Source organism: Podarcis cretensis (assembly GCF_951804945.1).
Source record: "Podarcis cretensis genome assembly, chromosome: 2".
Lineage (NCBI taxonomy): Eukaryota > Metazoa > Chordata > Lepidosauria > Squamata > Lacertidae > Podarcis > Podarcis cretensis.
Genome location: NC_137171.1, coordinates 82,107,738 through 82,119,929, shown reverse-complemented (window position 1 = coordinate 82,119,929; position 12,192 = coordinate 82,107,738). Strand labels below are relative to the sequence as shown.

The 12,192-nt window shown below is 42.3% G+C and overlaps 1 protein-coding gene and 1 long non-coding RNA gene across 2 annotated transcripts in view; both read left to right on the top strand.

Annotated features, from left to right (window-relative positions):
* The window catches only part of LOC307209744, a 107,890-nt gene that overhangs the window by 54,159 nt on the left and 41,539 nt on the right, over positions 1–12,192 (top strand). The gene's annotated exons all lie outside the window — the stretch shown is intronic.
* TKT (transketolase) overlaps positions 1–12,192 on the top strand; it is a 35,032-nt gene that overhangs the window by 2,244 nt on the left and 20,596 nt on the right. Inside the window, exons 2-3 of the mRNA XM_079965018.1 lie at positions 9,372–9,489; positions 10,563–10,676. Coding sequence (XP_079821144.1) covers positions 9,372–9,489; positions 10,563–10,676 — 232 coding nt within the window. The remainder of the gene's footprint in view (positions 1–9,371; positions 9,490–10,562; positions 10,677–12,192) is intronic.

Genomic DNA, 12,192 nt, shown 5'->3' with positions numbered 1-12,192 from the left:
GTTTGGCTCAGTGTGGATAGTGTGCAGAATCAGCCCTTCTACCATAATGCTGTCTGCTTTAATCATGTGCAGCTAAAGTGAGCAGCTAAAATCAGAGCGTCCAGAAAGCATGAGAGTATAATATTGACAGTGTATTTTTGACACAGATGAATTGGGATATAAGGTTCTTCATGCGTATGATATGACAGAAAGGGAACTCAGGAATGCTCTCTTGACACACAGTTGGAAGAAAAACAATTTATGCTTTCGGCCAAGTTATTTCTTTTGTACCCAACAGTCGTAACTAATTATTGGCAAAATTTCAAGTTCGCCAAAGTGGGAATATTTTTCAAATGCCTGAAGTCTCATATGGGCAGTTTATTCAGGCTTTAGAATAGAGGTTATTTTAGGCTCTGTCTGCAGATTCCAGAGTTAGTCTAGTTTTGCTTGTACTCTGTGATGGGAAAAATCCATTGTCATTTGATGTGAAAATCAAGCTATTTCCCCACATCAAACAGGTTTATTTAATGTTTTATTGACAAACACTGATTTTCTAAAATCTCTTTACAATATATTTACTTTGTTTCAGCTGAGGATTTAATTTTTCTCTCTCTGTTGCTTGTGTGTGCTATATTATTTAAGGTTCACATTGTCACATTTTAAAATTTAATTTTTAGAAGCAAAAGTTTTCTGTAAGGTTGAAACATCTGCCCACATTTTAAATTCCTTTTGTCTGTAGTGATCTCACTGAATTTTGTAAGGTGCATGAAAATGCCATCGTTGGAGGCATTCCTGCACTGAATCTCATTTAAATGGAATGCTAAATTCTGACAACCACACATTCTGTTCTGAGGTCCATCTGATGGACTAGGAATCATAATACATATATATATAAATGTAAACCCTTCCACCTTGTGTTGGGCAACAAAGCTGCAACAAAAGAAAAGTGATGGACCCATTTTGAATTTGAATTAATTCAAACCATCGCACCATAGTTCAACCTTAACGTTGCTTCAATGTTACATCAGACCTGAAAAACCATGATTTGTAATGGAACTGAAAATTACAACCAGTAACATGATATGAAGTGACTTTGCTTGTACAATCTGTAATTCCATGATTGTCTGAATTGACACACCATAGGTATGGCTGATGCCTTGGTGCACCATAGAGGCAGAAAAGCTGGGGAAAATGAAAGTGCACATGTGACTTCAGTTGTAGCATCTTCATGGGTGCTCTATTCTGCTCGCAGGATAGTTCTTCTTCATAGCCTAACTCTTACTAGATGCTTCCTCTGTAGCTGTGTTCAGGGCAGCTCACAGTGTTAGAGGAGTTCGGAACAAACAGTGAACAGCCTTATAACGAGTCCCTTTGTAAGAGAAGTAACAACAGCAAGAATTTAAATGCATGTGTATTTTAAAACTGTTATTAGTTCTAATCATCGTGCTGATTTGCCTTGAAAGGAGCGTGTTCTGCTTGATCCTAAAGTTCACCAAGTCATGTAGAAGGTGGCAAAAACCTTATTCTCCCAGATGGAGCTCAAAATGACTTTATATTGGTTGTGGGTGGTGTTAGCAACTCGGTGCGCGGCTTTACTATCCTCCTGAAGCCATGCTGTTCCGTGGGTGGTTGCTCTGCCCTCCTGGCTGCTGCAGTGCCTGATGGGTTCCCACCAAACCCAGATTCAAATTCCGGCCTATTCGTGGCGGCCTGGGGGTGGGGCAAGAGCAGCAGACTGAGTTGGAGCAGGCTTCAGTCTGGTCCGCTCCAGAAGCATAAAAAGGGGCCAGAGCTGACCTCTAATCTTGTTTTTTCTTACAGGCTAACCTTTCTCCTTTCTAGGTTCTCTGGCGTTGATATGGTTGTACAGTGGCTGCTGTTTTCTCACTGCTGGGAAAGAATTTCCCCTGCTCTACAGGTTTTGGCTACTCCATAGCAGTTGTCACAACTTTGGCGATTTTAGGCATTGGGCAGAATCCTTTAGTCTTAACAACTGAAAGAGGGGTAAAGGGGTGACTTACCCCTTCTGCGGCAGTGACACCAGGATACCCCATTAGAGGGGTCTTGAGGGGAATCTCTGTCCACAAGGGCACAACAAGTGGGCCATAGAACTCCCCCCAGCGACATTGGAGAGAGCCAGTTGTGTAAACACACATTTTGCAGTGGCCCCATATTCCCGTTCGACCGTGACTTGCCGTGACTTGCAGGGGGGCTGAGAGGGATATTCGCCCAGTGCCTATGCCAAGGTTTCCTACATGTGAAATTCAATAAAGTTGTGGCCATTTTAATCCCTAAAGATGTTGTGTCTCCTGCTTGATCCTGAGGTCTGGTTCCCAGAGGGGTAGCGGGGGGACTTTGCCTGGGCACGCAAAAACCATTTATAACTAGCCACCATTTCCAGCTGAGCTTCAAGCAACAAATCTGGATCCAGAGCAGCCAATTAATTCTGTCAATGCCATGACTCTCCAGAGCAGGCAATGCAGCCTCATGCTGCAATCTCTATTTCTTTTTAATTCAGCTTCAGACTTCCCAAATAGGAATATGAATGTGTGTGTGTGTGTGTGTGTAATGCATTCTTTAGCAATCAACTGAAGAGCTTGTAAATGGATAGAGAGGCAGTTTGGATTCACCAGACTTTGAGTGTTCCTCTAGTTGAGGGCAAATAGCATTCCTCAGCCTTGGTCTCAGCTCTTCTGTACTTTCAAAGCCTATGCTAATTTTTATGCGCATTAAAATGTGACTCTGTCACAAATTGCTACAACTCTTGTAATAAAGTAATTTGTTAAGGCAAAACTATTTCTGAGGAAGGATATGGAATGAGTGGGGGGAAAATGAAGCAGGTTCTGGTGGCAGGGGAAGAAAGTACCTAACCATAAAGCAGAACCCTTAGAAGGAAGTTGCCTTTCTTATTCTCGGTGTGGTGTTGCAATAGCTATATTTACCATTTTACAACATCAAGGTGGTTCCTGTTTTATTTTTTGAGGTCAGTTGGAGTTCTGTCTGAAGGAGACTGTGGGGATGCAAAGCCTAGTGACTGGGAAATTAAGAGATGGGAACAATGCGATTGTACAGTACATTCAAATACAGGATCAATATTTATTTGAACAGTCTCTTTAGTAAATAGCAGGGAGCAGAGACTCAGTACTGAGTTCGGCAAGATCTAATTCCTCCTTTGTTATCCCTGGGGCCTGATACTAGAATGAATAGATGTAGAATGAATAGACGGATATCTGTTCTTGCCACTCCTTGGGAGCAGAAAATGGCCAGAAGTAAATGCATGAACAGGCCTATGATGAATCATGTTATGGGGCTCTGCAAGTCTCCAGTTGATATGCCCTACCCACTTCTTTGTTTGCACTAACAGAAAAGTGCCTGAGGACGCTTGGGTAGTCTTTTAGTCCTCTTTCCCTATTGTGTCCAGACTGAGCCATCTAGTAGTCTTAAAAGGGTCTCATGACCACCAGGGGGCGGGTAACATGCCAGTTGTGGGAGGAGCCAGAGGTAGAAGTAGGTGATGGTGATGGTGACAAACAATCCAGAGCTAGAAGAAGGAGGCAGCCTTTGTCCATGAAGACACTTATCTTCCTTGAGTGGCAATGATGAATGAGTGCATGCTCAGACTATGTAATTGCCTTTTCAAGGGGACTGTGACTGCACCCAGAACAGGCTGTCTACCTAATTCCAGAGAAAGCAATCTACTAATCTATAGGACCTCCCTCTTGTCTGGATTCAGTATCTACTTACTGGTCCTCATAGAATTAGAGTTGGAAGTGACCCCAAGGGTCTTCTAGTCCAACCCCCTGCAACGCAGGAATCCCAACTATATATACATGACAGATGGCCACCCAACCTTTGCTTAAAAACCTCCAGCGAAGGAGAGCCCACAACCTCCCAAGGGAAACCATTCCACTGTCAAACAGCTCTTACTGTCAAAGTTCTTCCTGAGTCTCTCTCTCTTTGTTTTTTGTAACTTCAATTCATTGGTTCAAATCCTATCCTTCAGAGCAGGAGAAAACAAGCTTGCTCCATCTTCCGTGTGACAGCTCTTTAGATATTTGAAGATGGCTATCATATCTCCTCTCAGTCTCGTCTTCTCCAGGTTAAACGTACCCAGCTCCTTAATCTGTTCCTCATAAGACTTGGTTTCCAAACCCTTGATCATCTTGGTTGCCTTCCTCTGCACATGTTCCAGCTTGTCAACATCCTTCTTAAAGTGTGGTGCCCAGAACTGGACACAAGTCCAGGTGTGGTCTGACCAAAATGGAATAGAGTATGACTATTACTTTCCTTTACGGGCAGGGGTACCTTTACCTTTACCTTTTTATTACTTTCCTTGATTGGAAACACTGTACTTCTGCTGACGCAGCCTAGAATAGCATTAGCTTTATTTGCTGTTGACTCCTGACCTTTTTTATTATTTTTAACCTCTCTCGCAAGTCTAAGATTTGGCCCAACTGACCTTTTTCCTTCAACTGCTGGTAACTCATGTATACTCTTCCTTTGGGATTTCCCATTTCTTCCATTTCTTATTCATTCCCTTCTTACATCTCAGCTCATCTGTAAGTTCCTTATGTTGCCCCACTGGTTTCATTAGATACCTCCCATGCATCTGGGCACTGGTCAAGGATTCAGATGACAAGGAGAAATAGAGCTAGATGGCATCTGTGCCATGTTGCATAGTGATAGCAACTTCCTGAAGCAGCCCTGCTTTTAGCACAAGCCCTGAGTTCACAGACCTGGTGATTGGTGGCTGTAGGCTGCTGGCTGTCCTACCCAGCTGGCCCTGCATGCTCAACCTGAGCAATCACATTGGTTTTTGCAGGTCCTTTTCAGTGCAGCAAGTCAAGGTAGTCTCTTGACTACTGCCTCCTTTGCCAACATCTGGAATAAGTGACTTTCTTAACATGGGTTCACAACCTCCATCAAGATTGTGGTGCATGTTTCCAAAGGTCTCTTCTTGGTAAAAGCCGAAATTGGTTGTTTTATGCTTTCACGTTGTTACGCCTTTCTACTCCTTTTGGTCATATTTGCCTTTGCATAATTCCACCTCACCCGCTGGCACTTGGTGCGTTTTTGCTTAATCAACTGTCCATGCTGAGTAGGCATCTTTTGTATTGCAGCTCTGTTTGTTTTGTGTTAATCCAAGCAGTTTGACCAGAACTAATAGAATTTGACGATTGAAAGAAGAGAGGTTTGATTTTTTTTTTCAAAGGGGGAAAGAACAAATGGTTATTGTAGTTTCGGAGGAATATTTTATTTTTTAAGAAATTGCAAGAAGGAAGTTACGTATGAATGTATTTCCATAGAATCCACTGTGTTTGCATTCCTTTTCCAAAACGTGTTGTCTGTATTGGGAGTGCTGTTTGCAAATGTATAGGGAACAAGTTATTTCGCACATTGGCCAATAGCTGAAAATCTCTAGTTTCAACAGGAATTGTTTTTTTTTTACATGGAATGTGTTGAATTTCAGATATTGGAGCATAGCTCGGCTTGTAAACTGAATTCCAGTTACTGATGGAAGCTGAAAGGTAGAGGATGTGCTCTACTACGTCTTCTGCAACACCTTAGTTCATTTTGAAATCTGCTTGAAGCCTTTTGCAGAAGTCTTATGAAAATTAGTGGTACTTGCAGAACACTATTGCTTAGTGTATTTGCAATATTGGTATTTTGCAATCTAATCCTAAAGCTGCTGTCATACTCCCACATACCTGTAAGTAAGCCCTGTTGAATTCAGTACTTTTGAGTAGACGTGGCAAGAACTGTGTTGTCCATCTTGCCAAATTTAACCGGACTTGCTTCCTGGTAACCAAGGTTGCAATCCTAAGCACATTTAACATCTCCCCCTCCAGTGGATAGGTAGCTCAATTTACAGTTATTATATTTTATAAATATAATTTTAAACCTGCTTTAAAATATTTTTAAAATGCTAACAATTATTGAAGTCCCCTACCACAAATATATCTACATATCTATATTTCTATATCTATACATTTATATCTGTATCTATATTATATCTGTATCTATACCCCAGAGGGGTAGCTGTGTTAGTCTGCTGCAGCAAAACAGCAAGAAGTCTTGTCTGATGAAATGGACTCTTGTCCACTGCAACATATGCTGTAATAAATTAGCTGGCATTTAAGTTGTGTCAAGATTCTTTGTTGGAATTGAGAATTGTTGTGGTAAAATGTTTTTAATTGGTTGCTTTAATTTTTTAAAATGTTTGTTTTCATTCCCTGTTTAATTTTTCTTCTTCTACATGTTCACCAATAGGTTTATTTAAAACTTTACCCTCAGAGCAGCAGTTCTTTAGAGAGATGGTTAAGTATAACATTTATAAGATTTAAGGAATGAAAGCCTTTTATGCAAGCATGTAAGGTTTACTGATTAACAGCCATGTGTAAATATTTACTAATACATGTTTTTGAGTCGTGACTTAAATCTAATTATTTTAATTCCTAGCGTGCAAGTACTTAACAAGGGATGAGCACTAACCTTTACTCCTGTTGTTTTTTTTTTAAAAAAAGCATTTGCATGTGTTTTAAGAAATTGTTAATGAGAGTGCTGTTTCCAAAGGGGTTTGGATTAGGAAGCAATATTTAATTGGCAGCTTGATAATTAGCACATTATATAGCCTCAAGTCCTGTGGATGTCATACAACTGTTGTATCATGTGTTTGGATTTATGATTTTAAAATGCTAACATGCATGGAAAATGTAGTCAAAGGGAAAATGCCTTGTGACAGCCAAGCTAGTAGACCGTTACTCTATGAACAGGATTTCTGGCTGTTAACTATTATAGCTGCCCTATAGCATGTCAGCTGGTACAACTGACAATTCATTCCACTGGATCATTACAAGCTACTGACGCTTTTAGACTAGTACGGTAATGTTTAAAATTGAACGTGATCCTGGGTCACAGATTTCAGCCATAAATTTACAAACAGTTTTACTCTAATTCTGCAGTCCATAATACACTTATACTAGGGAGTAAGCCTCATTGGGACGCGGGTTGCGCTGTGGGTTAAACCACTGAGCCTTGGGCTTGCCAATCAGAAGGTCGGCGGTTCGAATCCCTGTGACGGGGTAAGCTCCTGTTGCTCGGTCCCTGCTCCTGCCAACCTAGCAGTTCGAAAGCACATGAAAGTGCAAGTAGATAAATAGGCACTGCTCTGGCGGGAAGGTAAACGGCGTTTCCGTGCGCTGCTCTGGTTCACCAGAAGCGGCTTAGTCATGCTGGTCACATGACCCGGAAGCTGTATGCCGGGTCCCTCAGCCAGTAAAGCTGGATGAGGGCCGCAACCCCAGAGTCATCCGTGACTGGACCAAACAGTCAGGGGTCGCTTTACCTTTACCTTTTAAGCCTCATTGAACCCAGTAGGACAGGAGTGAGGAACCTCCAGCCCAGGGGGCCAGTTTTAGCCTGCCAACTTTTCCCATTTGGACTGCAAAGCCATTTTGGGCAAGCCATGCTCACTTGTCCTACATCTGAGAGTCATTCAGATAAGGGTAGGGGGCCTTTGAAATGCTGCACAAAACTGGTACCCAGCACTAAGCAGGATTGCCCTCCTGGTACATTGGCAAAGAAAGGGTGATCCTACAGGAAACTCCCTCACACACCCAAATCTGCTCAGTTTGACTGCACTTTCAGAGCACCCAGCAGGTAGCAAAGCACTGCTAAAAGCAAGCTTTTTCTTAATTTCAGCAGCTGTTTCACTGTAAACTCCTTGTAGTGAAACAGATGTTAGCAGTGCCTTCCTGCCTGCTGCAAACTTTGAAGTCCTGACTTTGGGATTTCAAAGGGCAAAAACCTTGATATCGTTTGTGACAGAATGTGGGTTGACAGGTAGGCATCCTCACTCACTTGTTAAATTTGGCCCGTGAGTTGGATCTGGCCTGTGGAGCCAAAAGGTTTCTCCACACTTGAAGCAGGGCTAAGTAATCATACATAGGGTTGAGCTGTAAAATTCTGTTAAATATATTAAAATAAATGATATATTATTAATAAGTCAAAATTCTGAAATCCAGATGCCTTGCTTATGGAATGCTGTTATACTATCTATAATTAACTGTATGCATTCTTATAAATTCTGTCTTTTAGAGACAAAGTAAATCTCACTGCAGGGTGGTGCTTGCTTTCTCAGTTTCTCCAATCCCTAGAAATGTTAATTTCTCGTTTCCCTGTGATAATCGTTCAGAGTAGGCAATATCTTAAAAGGGTATGACAAATGTTCACAAATGAAAAATGAAGTGGGGAGAAGAATTCCCACTCCACCATTCAAATGCCAGATGTATTGAGGTTTTTCTTTTTTTTTTCAAGGCAAGTTGGGGCTTTTAGAAACCTCTTAAATAAATTAGTTTAACAACTGTGGAGAATCTCTCTTGCTGCCCGAACATGATGCTCAGGTGTGGTACTACAAGAATTGTTTGCTGTTGATCCTTAAGATCACATTGGGATATATAGGAGGAGGAAGCAAGCCACTTCAAGTTTATACTAGGTTAAACAGAATTGTACTTGTTTCTTGTCCTGAAATAGCCTAATAATCTGCAGTGCTAGAAAGGGCATCTCTCCTGTTCATCTTCCTTTTAGTAATGTACTGACATGATTATTTTGCAAACCAACTGAAACCCTTCCCTGAAGCTCAGGAGAAAATCATAGATGACATGCTCCTTCACAAGGTCATTGAAATCCCTGCTGCAAATCTCCTTCAACTTGTGCTCTCGAAAGAGAGAAAACATATCCAATGTCATAATGCACCAATTTGTTTTCTGAAGCTTAACTTTCCTTTATAAGTGCTCATTAAAATTTAACATCTAGTCAGATAAATGCTCTTTCAAAGTTGTGTCCTTTCAGATATTGCTGGACTACACTCCCATCATCCTGGCTGGGGCTGGTGAGAAGTAGAGTCCAGCGGCATCTAGGCGGCGAATACTCTTTAGCCACGTATAATAAACCATAGGCGAGTGGCCATTTCCCCAAAATACCTAAGTATTGTTCAGGCTTCGTTCAGGTCAAGGAGATCTCCTTGGGCCTTTCACAGGAAATGAAGCTTTTCTTTAAAAGTAGGTGAATGTGTAACTTCATGAACATAATAGCTGCTGATTCTGATGCTCTTTCTTGATCTTAGTGGAGTGAATGTAGCTCAAGGTGTCCTGTCACTGAAGCTTACATTTCGGCATCCATTTTGGGGGAAATAACACGACATTCTCTTCTCTTAACTGATCAGAGCTAATGGACACTAGGATGATAGTAGATGGAAGGAGTTCTCACAGGCACTTCTAATGGCACGTTTCCCTGTGGAAGCCTGGAAGGATGAGCATGTTGGTGTTTCAGTGACAGGAATGTGACCTGACAAGAGGCTGCAGTTGTAACGCTCCGTGTGCTTTGATTTGCAGCCACCCAACGTCATGTTGCAGTGCTGCAGAAATCATGTCTGTGCTGTTTTTCCATACCATGAGGTACAAGCCGCAGGATCCCAGAAATCCTAACAATGACCGGTTTGTTCTTTCCAAGGTAAGAGCTAGATCTTTTTCATTACTCTCCTGAAGGCTAGCTCTGTTTGAATACTCTACTCTGTTTCCTAATGGCTCTTTGCAAAAAAAATATCCTCAGCCGTGTTCTTATACAACAATGCAAAAAACCCAAGAATTTCTTTGCCATCCTTCACAATTTCTGTGCTGACCCTTGGATTCATGCACTTATTTCAAACTCCTTGGGCTTTTGAGACATTGGCTCAAATGCCAGTCAAGTTAGTCACACCTAAGTCCTATTGGTATCAGTAGCACAAGTAGCGAATGGGACATTAATTTCAGTGGAACTTGAAATTCAGCCGGCTGTCTTTTGCTTTGGGCTGTTACTCCTTCTCTACCTCTTTGCACACCTTGAGATGGGGAGTGGGGCTCAAACTCACTTATGAAGAGAAGCAAACCATTAACCAGGAGGCCCCATATATTGCAGGATCCTTGGGATTTTCGTTTTCTCGTCTCTCACTTTGGGCATTTGCCTCTCTCTACAATGAGCAGAACAAAGGAGGGACTGGGAGAAAGTATTTGCAGCCTTCTGGTCTTTGACTTCAAATATTTTTTCCCTTTGCACATGTGGACATACCTATTTCTAGAAACTTTCCCTTATTCTGTTCTAGCTGCTTGTCTGCTCCCACCCTCTTTTCCATTACTTCCTACTCCTGTTTTTGCCATGTTTGCCATGCTGTTTCCTGTTCTAGAACAGCCGTCCCCATTTTCTGTTGAGCCCCTTTCCCCCTTCTACTAGTTCACTGTCCCTTTTTGCCTCATTTAAACTCTCGGATTTGAATAAGACCCTTCAGCAGGGACCATGTCACTAGTATGATATCTAATGGTTTTTCTCCTCAATAGTTAATTTAAAAAACAAACACAAGAGCTTTGCTGCATCAAGCAAAAATCTCATCTACTCTAGTGTCCTGTTCTTGCAGTAGACAACCAGATGCCTGCAAGCAGAATATGAGGGCAACATGTTGACATGAGCATTTCCATATCCTTGCATGCTATTTTGCCTCTCTTCTTAAGATGGTCTGCAATTGTTGATTTTGTTTCTTCCCCTTCGTCTAGGGTCATGCAGCCCCAATCCTGTATGCTGCCTGGGCTGAAGCAGGCTTCCTCCATGAATCAGAGTTATTAAACCTGAGGAAAATTGATTCCATTTTGGAAGGCCACCCTGTGCCAGTGAGTATTTCAGGAAAACACAGGGAGATTGCCTTAGGAATCAAAAAGTTTGTGTACCTTTTACACTACTGTCGACATCTGGTTCATAGTGATAGTTTAGCAATGGTTTAGGTAACAGAAATAAACCCATGGGTTGACAACAAATGAAGTATAGTTAAAGGTTCCCCCCCCCCCAAGAAAGCAACCAAAGAAGATTACTTTTACATTTTAGAACAGCACTCAATGCCTTTACTTTCATGCTTGTCAATATTAGCTATGGTATTAAAACAGGCTCCTGCCCACCTAGCAGTTCAAAAGCACGAAGTGCAAGTAGATAAATAGGTGCCGCTCCAGCAGGAAGGTAAATGGCATTTCCGTGCACTGCTCTGGTTCACCAGAAGCAGCTTAGTCATGCTGGCCACATGACCCAGAAGTTGTACGCTGGCTCCCTTGGCCAGTAAAGCGAGATGAGCGCCGCAACCCCAGAGTCATCTGCAACTGGACCTAATGGTCAGGGGTCCCTTTCCCTTTCCCTTTCCCTTTATAAAAACAGGCTACTTTTTATGATGCTCTGACACATCTCTCATACCTCTGAGAATGGATGATGCTTCATCACAAATCCCCTCCACACACTGCCACTGCCTGCCCTAGATGCAGAAGCCCATCGAAGTGGCTGTAGAATTTGATCTCTCACCCTCTGCTCTTGAACGTGGTAGAAGGGCAGATCCATGGACAGTTGCCTAGTCTCAGTCTGCTTTGTCTCTGGACTGATGTTAAGAGGGAGCGTCGCCAGGCACAGGTTCACCTAATGAGCAGCTGTTTTTGAAACGTACAGCTGATCAAGATGATTAGTTCAGCATGCTTTCTTTGTTTGTTAGAATCTATTTAACATGACCATTGCAACAGCTGCCAGCTAAGAGCAGAAAATGGGGCTTTAAATATTTGGGGCAGGTGCAGCTTTTGCATCTCAGACCTTCAGAGATGTGCGGTATAGGTTATGACTGCAGAGTAATACTTAACTCCTGACAAACCTGTATTGCATTAATTTACTCATGTAGGGTTGCATCCGGGGCTGCTGATCTGCTCACACAACATACTACCTCTTGCACATACTACCTCTTGCACAATGTCTGCTTCCTCTTCCCCGCAGCCCCTTGTGCACCAGAGCAGATTTTTGGGTCACACAGAAGACGTAGTCTTGTTGCATGAATGGAACTCCAGTTGTATTGGATGCAGCCCATAGGCTCTTCTTGTGACTTTCTGAAGTGCTCAGAGGGAGTGCTTGATCTGGCAGCTAAGGCTGACTAAGGGCCAGATTTCAAGGGCAGGGTGGGGTTGGGTGGGGTATGGTACTTAGATAATATAGAGGGCTAAAAAGATGAGTATTGGTGGTGAAAAGGTGAGCTTCACAAAGTAGTCTTCAGAGAGGTAGGCTGGTATCTTTCCCTGCTTCACTAGATGTACCTGTGGGAACTTTGGGTCAGGGTTGAACATGCAGCCTGATCTGTGAATGCTTACTTGGAAGTAACCCCAACTG